Below are 17646 nucleotides of genomic sequence, written 5' to 3'. Positions count from 1 at the left end.
TGGCAAAGGGGTGAGAAAAAAGTAAAGAGCCTTACTCAGGCTGCCCCTGTGAACCTGCACATGTAGGCTGAATCCAAAAATAAATGAAAATACTCATTTTTTTCTCTATAAAGAGAAAAAATATACTTTGCCTGATGCCTATCCGTTGGATGTTAAAGATGACCTTTGTCTCTACAGGAGCGTTAAGTGATTACATACTTTTTTCTGTGCATTGCTCCCGTTTATTCTGACGCGAGGCAGTCACGGTTCAGACTTCCAGGTTGATAGAGAGATCCCAGGTGTTCCCCTTGTTCTCTGTGTGTTCGTTTACAACCAGAATTAAAGCCTGTGGCATCAAGAGGAATGCACAGAGCGTTCGCGATTAAAGGTAAAACGTGACTGAGAAGTCCCTCTCTGCCGTTTCAGATCCTGGCACTCGTGGCCGTCAGAAAAGCCATGGACTACCTCTTCTCCCAGCATGACTTAAGCTTTCTCGACGACGTCATTCCAGAAAAGGACAAGAAAAAGAAAGAGGATGAGAAGAAGAAGAAAAAGAAGAAGGGCAGTATGGACAGTGACAATGATGATGTAAGGAGCTTTCTGCTCTTGTCAAGTTACTCATTTCTAGCTAGCTAATCCCGGGGGATGCTCCGTGGCCCCCCCCAGGCTCTGGGCATTTCCCAACCTCTTTTGAAGCCCACCGGCTCGGTGCTTTGCTGCTGCAGCAACTCGGCCCCAAAGAAAACTTCTTTTCTGCATTGCCTTCCCTTTTCCAGACGTCACCAGGCTGTGGTAGGTGGTACTTGCGCTGCCAAGAATGAAATCACACTTCCCACAAGAGCGCTAGATACCTGCTGAGATGTCATGCCCTTTACTAGAACGCCTTTCATCACCCTGCCTTGTTTATCTTTCCCTCCTCCGCCTTTCTCCCCGTCATTGTCTTTTACATTTTAGGAGGAGGAGGATTTTCACCAGCGGCTCTGTTACGTCTGAATATACTCTGGTTTTCTTCGGGGGTGTTTTTTTTAATTGCTTTTTTTAAAAGCACAAAAAGATGTGACTTGTGGTATTTCAGGAAAGTCTGCTTTCTGCTGATGGTACTCATGACCTCCATATTTTCAACGCGTACATGCCCTTCTGCGGTATCCTCTTTGGTCCTACCTCAGCTTGCGGCGTGCCCTACCATAGTGAAACGTAGCCGCTTGCGTCATTACTGAGCGCGGTGACCTGACTAGACCAGATCCACGTGCCTTAGACTGTTCTATTTTTTACTGTATGTATAATAAGAAGAAAAGCAGTCCTCACGCCTTTAAACATTCTCCTCCCCAGGTCTAGCGTAAACTCAAATCCCGTAAATTGATATCGAAGTGCTAAACACCCCAATCACGTAGCACTTGGTATAGCAAGTGTGAACTGCCGTTGGAGAGCCGGCTGCCAGCGTCAGCATTACCTTGTGCAAGGTGGAGAGGGAGCCAGGCTTTAATAATTTCGGGCTACGTGGAGAGCAGTAAGCACAGCGTCACTTGTTCTGCTCACGTAGCCGTCCGGGGTTTGCGAAGAAGGGCTTCTCCTCTGGTGTAGGCAGAGGTCACGGTGGGACGAGGGTGCCCCGCTGTGTGTTTGGAGGGTTTCTGCTGGGGATCGTCTGCATCCCTTCTGCACTGAGCACGTCTACCGAATCGGCCCTCCTTGTGGGTTAGATAATACATCTGGTGTCTTCGAGAGGAAGGTGGCAGCTCCAGGAGTTCCCCCAGACCACCCCGATGCCTCATCTTGCTCGAGGTTGGGAGGACAGAAGAGGGTACCTCGGTCCCTGGTGGAGGTCGAGCTAGAACCCAAGTCCTTTACGTGAGAGCTGTCTAACACCTCTGCAGATCTCTGCTGGAGGCAACAAAGTTGGGTTTTTCCGATGAGAAAATACGCAAAGGCGTTTCTTTAAAGAACATACGCTATCTAAAGCAGAGCATGGACACGTCCTCAAACCAGGACGCACTGCAAGGGACAAAACTAGGTGGTTCTTGGGCGAGGGTGCGGCGTTGCAGGAGGTAGCCAGGATCCACGCCTCGGTAAATCAAGCTGGATCCCAGCTGGGAAGGTGGGCTCTTAATTGAGACAGCAATCTCCCCTTTCCCGAAACGAGAGAAAATGCCTGTACGTAGTGAATAGTCAGCAAAGGTTTGACGCCATCCCCTCCTCTTGACCGATTTGAATCCAGCAACCTCCTGTCCTGAGCCGCGGCTCCCATATCTCCGGTATGTTTTCAGCTATCTCCTCTCTTCTCAGGCTTTTTATTAAATTTCAGGTACAGTAATTGATCTAATGGGTAAGAGAATTTATGCAAAGTGTTGGTTCTTAACTCTTCTTGGTTTGTTGTTTGTTTTTTTTTTTTTTCCAGCACTTACTTTTACCGGCTTCCTGAATGTGAAGCGCTCGGCATTATTGCTTTGATTATTTTCACCCTTTCCCTTCCAGAAATATGCCCCCCACCGAGCTAATCCGGTGGGATTCGGGGGGCAGTACACCCATCAGAGTTGAGCAAAGGGAATTGCGAAGGCAAGCGGTGGTGGAGGAACGGGTACGGCACAGCCCGGCGGCCGCGGAGACCGCTGGCGGCACTGGTTAGGACTCACCTGAAGTTCTCCCTGGGGCTTTGCTAGCAATCGGGGGCAGGGAAAAAGGAGCTGCAGAGAAGGGTTTTCAGTAATCTCACCCCTTTTCCCTCCAGCGTTTCTTTACGAAGTAGGGATTAGCGCAATGAATTGCTGCATTTGCCTCAGGAACACTCTGGCACATTGGGTTTCTCTCGGATTTTACGTCAAAAAATGCATGACCCAAGAAAGGCCAGAAGATTTAAAAAAAAAAAAAAAAAAAAATCTTGGGCTAGTATGTTTAGTTTCAGTCAGAAGCGCTGTGTGATGGTCTCTTCTCCCCTTCGGGGCGTTTTTGCCAACCGCAGATACTTTCTCTGTCTCTCTGTTCCTTTTAGATGATGAAGTTTGAAGCAGAGCCTGAGCGTCAGCGTGGCCGTCCCGCAGACCCCTCACATTTCTCTATTAGCACTGAAACGGTGGTGCGCTGGGGGGGGGTTACCCAGCCCGCAGGCTCTGCTTACCCCCGGCCCCAAAGGGAGGGGGATTTGGGGGATGGCTTTATTGCCTCAGCGCTTTTCTGCAGAATCATCTTCATTTGAGCTGCGCTTATCTCTCGGCCTTGTAAAAGTCCTCCTGAGGAAACGTTTTGCTATCGGAGTACGAAATACTGCGCTGGTTGTCAATTATGTTAAAAAATAATTTAAAAAATAATAATAATAATAATAATAATAATCCAGGGAGAGCAACTCTCTGGCCTCTGTCATGTTTTCCTGCTCCGATTTGAAGGTCTCCCTCCCTCCGCCCCAGCGTTGTGCTCGGTGCTGCGTCTCCTTCTCTCCAGCGACAGAGATGTATTACCGTTTCTGGCAAATATCACCGTGATTTCCTTTGCCGGGTTATGCAGTATCAGCCTCTCCTGGGTTACAAGAAATTACTTTTACTTTTAAAAAAAGCGAAAATAATTCCAAGTACCTTCTACTGAGCGTAAGCTGGTGGATTATTGAAGCCAGTGGGGTATAAATCCCGCCGGGGCACTCCGTGTGCGGCTTCGCTCTGCGCTTTTGCCTCTTCTTGGCCGTTTCTCCTGGCCGGCCGGGAGCGCTGAATTCCTACAAGGGCCCTGGGTTTGATGAACTATTTTACTGTAATTGAGACTGGGTTTGACTCGACTTCGATAAATGGGGGAGTTGAGACAGCCCACCTTGAGGAACCTCTGCCGTATCGTGCCCTGGCCCTCATCCTCATCCTCGTAGAGCAACTGGGAAGGAAAAAGGGGTTTTATGGAAATCACAGCAGGATAAAAGATTTTGGTGAGGTTTGACGGAAGCCAGCGCGCTGCGGTTTCTGCCTACCAATGGGTTTTCCATCTGTGTTTCCTGCAGCCGGCTCCAAGCTGAATGGGATGCTGTCTTGTAAACTGGGGGGCAAGGAGCTGGTGAGGTGGGGAAAGGGGAAGACAACAATTCCGCAAGGTCATTTCTCCAATCTGTTTTAATTTTCGTAGCGTGACGGGAGAGGGAAAGGGGGGGGGTGCAGTGGGGAACCGGTGGAAGGCAGCGGGCAACTAAGCTGGACCGTGCTTTTTTATTTTTTATTTTTTTTCTTCTTTTCTTTTCCTCCTTCCTACAGAAACTATGCGAAGGATAATTTTAATTTGCGGGAGACGATAAGAGAGAGCGCAGTGAAAATATTCTAAGATCTTTTACACGTTTCTTTCACAGTCTGACTGCCCCTACTCAGAAAAAGTCCCAAGTATTAAAATACCAATGGACATCATGGAGCAGGAACCTTTCCTAAGTGATAGCAAACCTGCCGACAGTGAGTAGAACTAACCTCTTGCATGCCTGCTTGACTCTGACTTGCAGTACAAAAATATATATATATATATATTTAGAGTGATTTTTTTAAAAAACAAAACAAACCAACCCACCTTTCCTGTTACTTGAGAAGTACTTTGCCTTGTTCTCTGTGGTTTTTTTCCCCCCCTCTTTTTTAATTTCCAGGCTTCTGATTTATGACCGATTTTGGTTTTGTGAGCTTTCTTTTTCTTTGCTTGTTACGAAATTGATGTTGTTCCTTCCGGTGCCTCCAGCTTAAGCGCTTTTATCCAGCTACTAACAGATCTCTTGGCCCTTCGTTCTCTCCTCCTCGCTTTCCTGACTTTTCCCGGTTTGTGTTAACTCTGCTGATGGTTTGATTTGATTTTATTTTATTTTTTTCCCCTCTGAGCCCGGTGTTCTGGATTTGCAGCATGTCTGAACCGCATCGCTGCCCCGTTACTGTTTGTTCCCTTAGGTGCCAAGCAGTTGCAAAATTCAGCGCTTAAAAGCGTAATTAAGCGCGTCATTGATCGGCATTGCGCATTAAACTGACAAGGCAGTGATCAGTTGGCCATTAACGTATTTCCCTTCTTAGGTGATTTGCTTTTGTGCTGTTCGCTTTCTTTGTGGTTTCTTACGTTGAGATCCGTAATCGATTATGACGATCTTCATTTTCAGTCATTTTCGCTTTCCGTATTGTAGTCTTTTAAGTGAGGAATCGGGAATTAACGGCTGACCTTAGGGGTTTTTCTGCCTTTGCGCTGACTTTTTAAAATACTGTGAGCGGTGGGTGCCGTCTGGAGAGAAACAGGCTCTTTAGTCGTGAGAGCGGAGGGGAGAAACGCAAGCGGTAGTAATAAATTAGTCCTGCTGAGAGGCTGGGGCTTGCTAGGAGTGGGACCTAAACCCACCGATATTTAGGTCCTTAGACTAGAGGAACACCCAGAGATCGGCATTATAAAACAAAGCCAAAGAGAACGAGACGTTTCCCTGACTATTTATAGACAGTTTCAGGGTTTCACGGATAAGGGAGCGAAGTCAGCCCGGGACAGACAGACGGATCCTCCTCATTTTCCTCTGAAACCGCCCTCACGTGCTAAAAGCACGCTGCATCCGAAATGCCGTTCCACAGGATTTTATCATCAGAAGCACCGTTTTCAACGTCTCCAAGGCTGAAACAGTCCAGGAGAAGCTAATTCCGCCGCAAACCTCTGCGTTGGAATGCCCTCGGAGGCAACGCAGGCTAAATCGCCCGTGAGCCCAGCAGTAGATGGTTTGCGTATTGGTACCTTTTTATAATCCAGTAATTGATTTGACTTTTTTTTTTTTTTTTTAATTAGAAACAACACAAAAAAATAAAATAAAATAAAACAATCAAGCCCTTGGACTAGAAAAAGTACCCGGAATCCAGCAACACCGTGGTATTGTCCTTTAATATAACCGTGTTCTGCGATTCAAAGTACATTACCAACAGTGCTGCTAACTTTAGCTTTCCTTCAGCCATAGCAAGAATAGGATTGTTATTAAGAGAGAGTACGGTTCCCCATGCTGGGTCAGGAAAGGAAAGCCCTAACGGGCACCAAGCCGCCTCGTTTCTCGCCGGGAGGTTGGGCGCGACAGTGAGGAGCACAGGGTAACCAAAGAGGTGTAGACGGAAGGTAAGTGTCAAGACCTGAAGGGGGGGGGGGGAAAGTCTTGGGAAATGAGTCTTTTGGTCGCGTTGGCAGTTCGAGGGGTTTTTATCTCAGAGGGGAGAGAGAGAGTAAAGGAGCATTCTTATTTACCAGCTGTGAAATCCATCTGGCGGGCAGTCAGCTGTAAAAAAAGCATTGCCAAATAGGCGAGAGCGTAGCGGAGAGACTGAGCTTGAGAAGCCATCGGTGCTGCAAGCAGTGACAAACGAGACTTTCTCCCCTCTCCCCGACAGGAGAAAAATTACCAACATTCCTTGAACGCCATACGTCATGCTGATACAATTCCTTTTCTTCGGTCACGCACCATGCCAAGGTAAGCAACCCCCAAAAATGCGCTTGGTCACGATTTCCTCAAAAGCATCTCAGCTACCCCTCAGTATACCGACAGTCAGCGAGGGAGAGGTTTTGTCCCCCATAGGAAACTCTTAAAAAGCACTTTGAGAAAATTCCCCGCGGAGGGTTGCGGCATAGAATCGTCTCGGTTGGAAGGGACCGTTAAGATCATCAGGTCCAACCGTTAACCCAACACTGCCCAGCCCACCACTAACCCGCGTCCCTCAGCACCACGTCTGCCCGGCTTTTAAATACCTCCAGGGATGGCGACCCCACCGCTTCCCAGGCAGCCTGTGACAGTGTTTGACAACCCCTTCGGTGAAGAATTTTTCCCTAATATCCATCCGGAGTTGGTTGCCAACACGGCCCTACGGGGCTTGGGACGGGGAGCGGAGAGCCTGCGGGCTCCACCGGCCTCGCTTAGCCCCCAGCTGCAGTGCCCACGGCTGCTTTGGGGTCTACACCAGAAGAAAGGTGGGGAACAATGGGGAAGAGTCTAGAAAATACATGGGGGGGGGGAATTAATTGTGACTGTTTAGTCTCAAAAAAAATAAAGGGGAGATGGACAGTGAGAGAAAATTGCTGTTACGCTTTCCTTCAGTCCTGTACCAGCATGTTGCGAAGAGGAAGTAATCCCTTGCCCCATGTCTGTGGTGGAGAATAGAGTAAATAATAACCTGAAATTGCAGCAAGGAAGAGTTAATCACAATTTCTGAGAGCTCCGCCCCGGCTCAGCCCCTGGGGGCCACCTTGGAGCTTGAAGCTCCTCAGTCAGTGAAATGGGTGGGTTCACCTCCTGACACGAGCCCTCTTTAGACCAACTCATGGAAACTATCTGACGTGATGCGCGGGGCCCTATTTTCAGCCCAGCTGTGTGTAGCCACTGCCTGTGGGGGTTATTTACTGGGTATCTGTGTGAGCTAACGCGGGAACTGGTTCTGGGATTCGAGCGCTTGTTCCATTTCGAGATGCCTGTCGGCTGTCCCAGTAAGTCCCAGGATCTGGGGTTTTCCCACTTTACGCCGGTTGCCCCTCTGTTTCGTTCGTAAAGTGCCGGTTTTCTCTCCCGAGTTGTAGGTGGTTATTTTTTCCCAGGGTTTGGCCCGTGGGAGGCTGTGCTGGCGGAAGCCCCGGGCACGGCGGACGGGACGGCGTTGGGGGCGGCTGAGACGCCCGGAGGCAGCGCCCGCCCTTAACCCCGTTCTTTCTCTTTCTTCGCAGCCCTCCACGAACTCCAGTAAAAGTTGTGCCTCAAATTAGAATAGACCTTGAGCCTGAAGACAATGGGTATTTCTGGAGGAGCAAGGGAACAGAAACTACTTTGTAATTTGTCTGTCTGTTAAATCTTTTACGGAATTTGTTTTGTCACTAGCCAAATATTAAAATGCTCTCCGCTCCCCGCCCGGCATAGGTAAATGAGACGTCCTTGCCCCTGCCAGAGCTCCTCTCCTCCCTCCTCGCCCCCGTTCTCCCACGCTTGACCACGACTGGGTTTGCCTTCTCTGTCGCTTCGACGTGCCCGCGCCTCGCTGGTTGGCAAGCAGAGGGCGGAAGTATTAAGGATGTCGCATCCCCGCGGGAGATGCCGGGGGCCTGGCGTGACCCCGGTTGGGAATCGGTGTTCCTTCGCTTGCCGGCCCGTCGTCTGGCGGAACAAAACCGCCCTCCAGGCTAATTCGATGTCTCGCTGACGCTGCTCGAAGATGCTGGAACGTGCTGCTAATACTAACTTGCTCTTACAGCCTGTACTCGTAGTTAACGCAGGAAGGAAAAGGAAAAGGTACTTCACTCCCAGCACAGACAAACCGTTGCCGTCGTTGTAGCACGCGTTTCGAAACGTCCCTTTCCTATGCAATTTTTTTTAAAGAAACACTTTAATGGACTTAATCCGTCAGGTACATTGAAGAGTGTTATTTTCCTAGATTATTTTGTTTAAATTATGGGGGCCTAACCTACGAGTTCTTTTCTTTTTTCTTTTTTTTTTTTTTTTTTTTTGTCAATTTTTTTAACCTTTTTTTAATTACTGTAAAGAAAAATGAATTTTTCCTGCAGCAGGAAACGTATAGTTATGAGTAGTTCTACCTCTTATTTCTAGATGCCAGGCTTTCTGTAAAAAATGTATTGTACCATATATAATGTGATTTTTACAAAAAAAAAAGAAACAAAAACAAAACCACACAAACCAACAAACAAAACCACGACACCACACCACAATCTCCAGGACATGGCATAGGGCTGGATGATCAGTCTGATTAACACCTTCTGCTCTGAAGCATCTGTTTTACTTAGGGTTATTTTCTTTTCTTTTCTTCTTTTTTTTTTAAATAAATAATCTAACTTTACTATGAAGGAGAGGGGATGTAACTTAAATCTCTTGTAATTTAGGAAGAGTCTTAAATGTAACGGTGGTAAGCGAAATACTGACCGGCCACCGCCGTCAGTGGACAGATGCTGATTGTATTCACGTTGTTGATTTCCTACGCGGTATTGTTCCAATCAACGTCCTTTGGAAACCCTGGTGTGTGCGCGTGTGTGTATGCGTACACATGGGAAGACCCCGGGTGCGCTTCGGGCACGGTGACGATGCAACGGAGGAGAAGGACGGCTGAAGGTGGCCCACTGGGATGCTCATCCCGACGTTCCTATTCACCAGGCTCACCAACACCCGCATCCTCTAGCATCCCGCATCACTTTACCATCATCTGCAGAATTTGCCCTAAATCTTGACTGCCCGGCCCTAGACGTGTCCGTCCGTCCGGGGCGATGCGTCGAGCCCAAGCAGGTTGGGCGTGGGCACCCCCAGGCTTTTGGTTTTAAACCAAGTGGGCAAATACCACCTTGGGAGAGATGATTTTCTCTCTGTAGCAGGTACGAGTATGTGGTTGTGTGTGCATGGAGACGTGCATTTGGGAAATTGGGCTTCACCTAGGAATTTCTTGGAGGAAACGTGAGGGCTACACGGAGCACACTAAAAGCTTGATGGAAAAAAAGAGAAAAAAAAAAAAAAAAAAAAAAAGGAAATAAAAAAAGCCCAGCTGTATGGGCCAATTCCCCAATGGAGAAAAATCCCACCGCAGAGGACAGGCACTTCGCTGCCGCTTTTGTCCTTGCGAAACCAAAGTCCCTGTTGGTTGAGTAGACAGAATTTCATGATGGTGCTGAGACCTTATATGCCAAATTTTAGCATCTGCTCGCTCGTGGGAGCCGTATCGGCAAGGGGAGGTGCAGAATAGGGCTATTCTTTCCTTTCCCAGCCGCGCTGTAGAAGCAGCTGGCCATCGACCCTGAGGTTGAAGGGTGAGTTGATAGGGACCGTGATAGTTTGAGCTTGGCCTGCTGGAAGCGCTCATTGCTGCAGAAAGACGTTGGAGCCGTAGAGGCGCCCGCGCAGCACACGCACGTGCACACACCTCCGTACATTCCCCCACTCGTTCTCCGGGGCTCTCGGGTTCGGCTTCTGTGAATCGTATGTTGACTCTCGAGATCGGCGTCCCGGGAACCCAGCCCAGACCTGCTTCGGAAGGGCTGGGGAGATGTCGGAAGCGGCCCGGAAAGGAACAGCTCCGTGATGGCCCCACGAGCTGGAGGACAGATAACCTGGGACGTGCAACGCCGGCTTCAACCAAGGGTTGCCATCCCTCGGTGGACACAAGCCCCTGGCTCCTAAAGAGGAAACGGACTCGAGCGTCGCCTACGGAGAACGCGGGAGCTCGTTGTGTTTTGCCCAGACCTTTGGTTTGTAGGAATCCCGGTAACTGAGGGAGGAAAGGTCGAACCCGATGAATTAGAGAGAAGCAGCTTTCCTGCTCCACGGGCAGAGCACTGCGCCCACCCCCCACCCCCCCGTCTGCTGGCACCTGGTGATGGGTCTCCCCAAAAATGAGGTCTTCCGCTTTCCAACCGTGTTAAATGTACTTGAAATGTATTGACTGCTGATCTAGATCTTTCTCTCTCTCTGTTTTTCTTTTTTTTTTTTATTTTTTTATTTTAATCCGAGGGAGCTGTTGTACAGAGGGGAGCGTTGCTGGAGGGGCGGGACAAAGTTTTCTGTGGCTTTCCATGACAAACACCCAACTCTGGTGACGGGAGCTGGAAGCGTTTCCCGTCCTGGTGCCTGGCACCAGCGCTTCGTTGGTGGTTGTGTCTCTTTTGTTGGTATTTCCTTTAAAAAACAAAAACGAAACCCAACGCAGAGAGAGCTCTGCTGGCAGCAGGAGCCGGCGGGCCGGGAAGAGAGCCTGCGGGCGTCCCGAGGAGAGTGTCACCACACTTCATAGACCTTTGAAAAAAAAAAAAAAAAAGACTTTTAAATCAGAATTTGGTATTTTGTGGGAAAATCCCGGGAGTAAGAGTGGAGGCTGACCCGAAGCCCTCCGAAATGGGAGGCGGCCATGAGAAACGCACTGCCCAGAGCAAAACCACACCAGGTCCCACCTCCTGGTGGGACCCCCCCCGTGACAGCCACCCAGCCGCAGCCAGCTTTGTCCCGGCCCCGGGAACGTGGTGGCCGTCTGCCTCTGTAGCCCACACTTCTTTGTCGTCGCAGCCGATAACATCTTTGTATTTATTTTTTTTTTTTTTGAATCAACACGCACTTTCAGATACTTTTATTATTGTCTTTAATTCTCATAAGTCTGTATTTGCTTTGGAGGAAAGAATAAAAACTTAGGATGAAATGAAGTGGATCAAGATGGTGGAACAAAAAGGAAAAAAAAAAGCAGAAAACATTTCAATATATTAAAATGATTTTTTTTTCCAGTAATATAAACCATGAAATTCCTTATAACATTATAGTATTTTACAGTTTTATGAAGCTTTCTATTGTGACTTTTATGGAATCAAAAGATGAAGATGATGAGATATTTTAGCATTTATATTTTTCAAAATTAAATGTATACTGAAAATAAAGTAACTTTATGCATTTATTGGAGAGCTTGTGTGTTTGTTTTCTCGTTATATAGTCAGTCGTGTTTGATTGAATCGAAATCTCTGTATCACTGTTGTCATAGTCACCATTTCCAAGGGAAGATGCTCGGCGGCCCTCCAGAGGAGAGGATGCTTTGGAAAGGTCCCACAAACACATGTGAAAAACACAGGGAATGTTTCTTAATAAACCAAACAGGAGTTTAGGTTGTATCATAGAATCACAGAATGGTTTGGGTGGGAAGGGACCTTGAAGATCATCTCTTTCCCACCCCCTGCCCCAGGCAGGGACACCCCTCCCCAGCCCAGGTTGCTCCCAGCCCCGTCCAACCTGGCCTTGGACACCTCCAGGGATGGGGCAGCCACAGCTTCTCGGGGCACCCTGCGCCAGGGACTCACCACCCTAAAAATAAAGAATTTCTTCCTAATATCTCATCTAAGTCTGCCCTCTGTCAGTGTCAAACCATTCCCCCTCATCCCACGGCTCCCCTCCCTGACGTATGGTCCCCCCCCAGCTCTCCTGGAGCCCCTTTAGGCACTGGAAGGGGCTCTGAGGTCTCCCCAGACCCTTCTCTTCTCCAGGCTGACCCCCCCACCTCTCCCAGCCTGTCCTCCCAGCAGAGGGGCTCCAGCCCTCCCAGCATCTCCGGGGCCTCCTCTGGCCCCGCTCCAACAGCTCCGTGTCCTGCTGCTGGTGGGACCCCCAGCAGAAGGATCTCTCCCGGTCCAGCATCTTTCCCGGTTTGTCGGTGTGGAAAGCATTTAGTGGCATTTTGGGACTGCGTTACGTTTTGGGCGGCTGTTTCTGCACCGGAGTACGGGGATTATCCCCCGGGGAAATAAATCCCTTATTCCTTGCAGCTGGTGGGAGCCCTGGGGGCGAGCTGGGCATGAGCATCACCTGCGAGCTGCTCCCCTCCCTCATAAATTGCTGTTTAGCTCCTGCCAGCTGGCCAGAGCTTTTTGCTGAGTCTGGATTTTGGGGAGTCAAGGCAAAAAAAAAAAAAAAACCAAAAAGAACACCCCACTTGCTGCTCATTTTAGGATAGCGCCGTACGCAACACAAAAGAAAAATGACATTAAAAGGTGGCACGAGGCCATTTGCTTGCTGGGTTTTTGCGTAGTTGGAGACGACGGCGGGGATGCTGCTGGCCCAAAAAAGCAAATTCTGGCCTGAAGGGCTGCGGAAAGGAGTCGCTGGGCGAGCAAACAGCCCCGTGCGTCTCGGAGGCAAGTAAAACTAATACTTTTAAGCTCTTTTTTTTTTGCTTTTATGGATCTGGTAATTGATTTAAAAAAAAAAAAAAAAGGTTTTTAGCCTCTGGAGAGGTTCCCGTCACGCTTTGCCCATCGCAGCCCCCTTCTCCCGGCCTGGAAGCTTCCAGCGATGTTATTCCCGTCCTGCCACCGCGCCGTTGCTGCTTAATTACTGCCCTTCCAGCCGGGCAATTATTAGGCTGCGGTTGGGAATGGTATCTGCCCGGCAGAGGGATTTGGTTGGTTTTGGTGGCTTTTTTTGGGTTTTTGGTTTTTTTTTTTTTTTCAATCTGTCTTTGTGGCATCGCCTGCTCCGGCCTCCGGGTACGGTCTGTCTCGGGCTTGGCGAGGTGGGCTGAGGTTTGCCCATCACCCCGAGGTTTGGGTGATGAGCGGGCAGAAGGCCAGGAAGGGTCGGTGTGAGCAACAAGGATGTCTTTTTTTTTTTTTTTTTTAAAAAAAAAAAAAAAAACAATACACACAAAAAACCCCAAAGAGGGACTTTGCTGCTTCTTTCATATCTTTGGAAATGGCTTAGAGAGCTGCTGGGGATAAAACTGCTCAGGAGGCAAATCCGCCGGGTGCCCGTTGCGGCTCCGAGGGCAGGAGGAAGGAGACCCAGCAAACAAAATTAAAATTTAAAAAAAAAAAAAAAAAAAGAATAAAAAGCCACACTGCAATGGAGAATAGAAAAAGACAGTGGTTTCTGCCCGGGCTGGCGGAGGTCTGGCTGGGAATCCCTCGGGATCTGCTGGCCGAGTCGGCGCTCCCGGGTGGCCCCAGCTGAGAGCAGCCTGGGCTTTCCCAGAAATTGAGCATTTTTAATAAAATAATTTTTTTTTCAAAAATTGTTTTGTTTTGTTGGGTTTTTTTTTGGTTTGTTTTTTTTTTTTTTTTAACAGCAATTGATCATTTTTTGGGTCAGTTTGTCCCCCCCGCCCTACACAAGGTCCCCACGTAAGCAGTGACGGCTGCCACACCGCAGCAGCGAGTGGCGCCCGCTCCCCCAAAACGTGTAGAGGGAACCCCTGGCCAGAAGTTTTGTGGTGCGGGTGTGAAGGGGCAGGGGATGCCCGCTGCTCCGGAGGGAGCCTGGCCTTGGCTTTCCGCTCTCTCCAGCGCTGTCGGCATTAGGGAATCCCCTTGGGGTACCGCAGCGCGCGCGTCTCGCCTGGAAAGCTGCAATGATAATAAGCACTGCTGGTTGGTTTGGGGTTTTTTGTTTGTTTTTTTATATATATATATATATCTCAGCACATTTCCTAGAAAGAGGCGCACAGCAGAGGAGATGTTCTTGGCTGGCTTGATTGTATTTCTCCAATTTTTCTCGGAAATCCGGAAGGTCGCTGTGGCTGTGGGCCCTTACCACGGGCATCCCGAACGTGACGGATGCAAACGCCACGCCGGACGGCAGCGAAAGCTCAGGCGGGTCACCAACGCCTTCGCTCTGACGGAGACGTGAGCGGGTTTTAGGGGAGCGGTGGGATAGAGCCCTCTGCGCGGGCAGGACCCGACGCGCGGCGGTGACCGCGGTTGGTGCCCGGAGCTGCTGCCTCGGGTCCCACCCAGGGCCAGAAGCTGCGGTGGAAACACATCTACGTACGCAGTGATGTCCCCGGGGAGGGGGAGAGGATTTGACGGCAGCGCCGTGTGAATGGACGAGATGTGGGTCGCTCCCCGTAGCAGGAGACGATAAGAAAACAATTTTTTAATTGTAATTACTGTTAAAAGTAATTACTCTGGGGCCTTAATTAGCTTTAAATTGGTTTCCCCTGACGCTGCCCGTTAATCCTCCACCCCGTGCTGCGTTATTTGCTCTCCTTGCTGTGTTTTGAACTCATTCTCCAGGAAAAAAAAAACAAACAAAAAACTGCCAAATTTGGCCTCAGAGTATTTTCCCGTTGTTTTCCCAGCTGGGTTTGCCTTCCTCCTGCCTCCCACCCGCAGCACCCCCAAAACTCGGCGGGTGCTTGGAGCGGGGTGCGGGGGTGCCCAGAGGCCCCGTCTCGGGTGATGGGCTCGTGCCTCCAGCTCGCTGAATATCCGCATAGGCACAGCCAGCCGCCTTTGGGCGCACTTGGTGAGTGGTTTTGGTGTTCTTGCTTCATTTTGTCAACCCTTAGCTGCCGGGGCTAGAGGTGGGTCCTCACTCCTGCCGGCGGAGCCGGTGCCGTGCCCCTTCCCAGCCCTCCCCGCCACCCCGGGGGTGCAGAAACCCTTTCCAGCAGCAGCGAAGGTGCTTGTTTTAAGTCTTTATTGCGGCTGTAGGAATACATCGGCGGTGCCGCCGGCGGGTGAGCAGGGAGCCGCCGGCTCGGTGGCACCTCCCCGTGCGAGGAAAAGCCCCGGGTGCACAGCCGTGACCCCCCCATAACCCTCCACCTCCATCCAGGCATGAGTGGAGAAGCGGTCCCCGATGCCGGCGTGCCGGACCCGCAGCCGCCCACCCCCGGGCACCTTATCCCAGCAGGCAGGACCCCCCATCGCACGTCTCTCCCAGCTCCGAGCTCACCTGCAAAATAAAAGGGGGGTGGGAAAAGAGCCGAGGGGCAGCCCCGGGTGCCGCCGGCACGGCTGGGGGCGGTTTTTTTGGGGGGGGGGGACACACCATGGCTTTACCTGGGCGGCGCAGTAGAGGGGGGGCGAGTTGGAGGGGCAGCAAGTGGAGGCGAATTGGGCTCGCTGCTCCACCAGCCGCCCCAGCAGCTCGGGGCCGGCCCGCGGCATCCTCTGCGCCAAGCTCTCCCGCAGCCTGCGGCGTGGGGACCGGCGGGTTTTAGAGGGGAGCCGGGGCCGTTACGTGCCCATACGGCTTTTTTTTTTTTTTTTTTTTTTTTTTTTTGTGGGGCGGGGGGGAAGCACGTCTGGACGAAGCGTTTAGTGCTTCCCCCCATTTCCCCGCTATTCAGGCTCATAACCACCGTCTCCTTTCCTGCATCCTCAGAATTTTGGCTGATGCGCCCACTGATCCAGTTTTGGCGGGAGGGGGGGGGGGAGGGAGGGAGCGGGCAAAGGCTTACCTCTTCTTGAAGTCGAGGAAATTTAACTGGGTGTACTGCCCGCAGAGCTGGTTGGCTTTTTCCAGGAAGGGGGGCAGCTCTTCTCCCATCAGCAGGCGCTGGGTGGCCAAAAAGTGGATGTCACCAGGCTGGGAAAAGCCTCTGCGGCTTTTTGGGGGGGGACGTGGGGCCCGGTGGGGAGAGCGGGGTGAGCCAACGGAGCCGTCCCTGCCCCTCACCTTGCTGTCCAGGCAGGCGGGGGTGTCCTTGGCAAAGCAGCACTCTCCCCGGACTTTTTCGGAGGCGTCATATAGTTTGCCGAGGAAAGCATCAGGGATGCTGGTGTGCCTCCGCGCCAGCTCAAACAGGTACCTGGAGCAGGGAAAACGAGTCACCGTAGGAGTTTTTATTACCGTTATGAGTCGTATGAGTTGTTCCCATTTAAACATCAAGTGGTGGGGTTTGGTTTGTTGGGTTTTTTTTTTTTCAGGAGCGTCTGACGGAGCAAACGGTGCTATAGCTGTAATTTTGTTGGGGCGTGCGCATGTTTGTCAAGTTCAGAAAGTTTTTCTCCGACCTGAGCATCCCGCAGAAATAGGATTCCGTCATCTCCTGCCGGCGCAAACCTGCGGTCACCTCTTTTGCAGGAGAAGTTGTACTGGGTGACCTGCTCAGCGTGGGACGGGGGCTGCTCTGCGCCTCTCTGCGGCCCCGACGGAAGAGGGGACGCTCCCCGGCTTATCCCCATAATAACCCAACCGTGTTAACGAGGAGAAGGGGAGGGTCAGCAGCCCATCGCGCCGCGGGTACCGCTCACCTCTCGGCGTGGCGAGCCCCCTCCTCGCCGCACAGCTGCCCCTCCGTCGGCTTCTGCGCCTCCGGCAGTTTGGGGGCGGGCGCCGGCGGTAAGGCCGAGATGCAGAAATAGTTCTGCACCAGGTTTTTCCCCTCGCAGCAGTCGGCAAACCTTTCGTCCCGGGCCGAGAGCGCGCCGCAGGCTTTGGCCGCGTGCTCCGATAACTGCGAAGAGGGCAGCGGAGGGTGTGCGGGGCTCGGCTCCCCGAAGCTGGGGGGGGGGGGGCCGCTCCCTAAGCCCCCAGGAGGTGTTTTTTGGGGTGGGCTCCCGGCTGCCCTACCTTCTTCTGCATGCAGTCCTCGGCCAGCGAGTCGCAGCACTGGGAAAACACCTCGGCGGCGTCCTCGGCCAGGGGGAAAAGGTCCTCGAAGGAAGCGCCGGGCATCTTCTGGGCGAGCGAGGTGAGGTAGCTGGGCAGGGGCAGGGCGTACGAGGGGCTCAGGGGGCTCAGCTCCCCCTTTTACCCTCTCCGCGGCCCCCCCGGAGGGGTTTGGCCAGGGAGAGATGGGGGCAGCGGGGAGATGGTGGGGAGCCGCGGGGCTCGCTCTGCCCCTCCGCGGCGCCGCACCACCGCACGCGGCGCGCTTGTTTTTCACGTCTTAATTAATTAAAACTCGTCTTTGTAATTAATTAAAACTCGTCTTTGCGAAGGCTGCCTGCAAGCAGGAGCTTGAGATGGGGGCGGGCTCCCAGCATCACCCAAGAGAAAAGGCCGTTTCCCCGCTTTTACCTTAGGGCGACTTTGTCCTTCCCGTACGCGGTGAAGCGGGAGCAAGCCCGGTTTGACATCAGGGTGAGGAGGGAGAGGGTTTTCCTTTCCAGTTTCTGCCACAAAAAAAAAAAAAAAAAAGCAGACGGAGGCATCGCCCGAGGGACACCCAAACCTTTCCCACCCACCTCTCCTGGGGCCATCCCAGGGTCCTCGCTGGGCTCCCCCGGGGGAGCGAGGATGGCGGCGAGGTGGGTGGTCCGAAGGAGCTCACCTCCTTCAGGAAGCAGGCGGTGGGCGTCGGGGAGATGCAGCAGGTGGAGACCATGGAGAGGAAGGTGGTGGTGGAGCCCAGCAGCACGGGCAGGGGCGCTTGGCCGTAGCTGCTGGCGTACTCGTGCAGAAACCTGCGGCAGAGGCAGCGAGCGGAGGAGACCCGGCACGCCGGGAACGGCTGCTCGGGTGCAGATGTGGGGTTTTTTAGG

General features: G+C 51.7%; 2 protein-coding genes across 3 annotated transcripts in view; one reads left to right on the top strand and one right to left on the bottom strand.

The window, feature by feature from the left end:
• The window catches only part of SLC4A4 (solute carrier family 4 member 4), a gene marked incomplete at its 3' end in the record, with an annotated part of 159107 nt that extends 151297 nt beyond the window's left edge, over positions 1-7810 (top strand). Inside the window, exons 22-24 of one of the 2 annotated variants that reach the window (XM_082482028.1) lie at positions 406-567; positions 6318-6397; positions 7639-7810. In XM_082482028.1, the coding sequence (XP_082338154.1) occupies positions 406-567; positions 6318-6397; positions 7639-7744 (348 nt within the window). Of the gene's footprint in view, positions 1-405; positions 568-4291; positions 4389-6317; positions 6398-7638 lie in introns of those variants that run through there. The other variant, XM_082482027.1, reaches the window with a different exon arrangement.
• Positions 7811-14834: 7024 nt separating this feature from the next.
• Positions 14835-17646, bottom strand: part of GC (GC vitamin D binding protein) — a gene marked incomplete at its 5' end in the record, with an annotated part of 4533 nt that continues 1721 nt past the window's right edge. Inside the window, 8 exons of the mRNA XM_082482432.1 lie at positions 14835-15109; positions 15217-15349; positions 15618-15715; positions 15836-15968; positions 16414-16616; positions 16733-16862; positions 17183-17277; positions 17436-17568. Coding sequence (XP_082338558.1) covers positions 15056-15109; positions 15217-15349; positions 15618-15715; positions 15836-15968; positions 16414-16616; positions 16733-16862; positions 17183-17277; positions 17436-17568 — 979 coding nt within the window. The 3' untranslated portion in view covers positions 14835-15055. The remainder of the gene's footprint in view (positions 15110-15216; positions 15350-15617; positions 15716-15835; positions 15969-16413; positions 16617-16732; positions 16863-17182; positions 17278-17435; positions 17569-17646) is intronic.

The sequence above is a fragment of the Vanellus vanellus genome (genome assembly GCF_965231255.1).
Source record: "Vanellus vanellus genome assembly, chromosome: 4".
Lineage (NCBI taxonomy): Eukaryota > Metazoa > Chordata > Aves > Charadriiformes > Charadriidae > Vanellus > Vanellus vanellus.
This window is presented reverse-complemented; position numbering and strand designations above follow the sequence as displayed.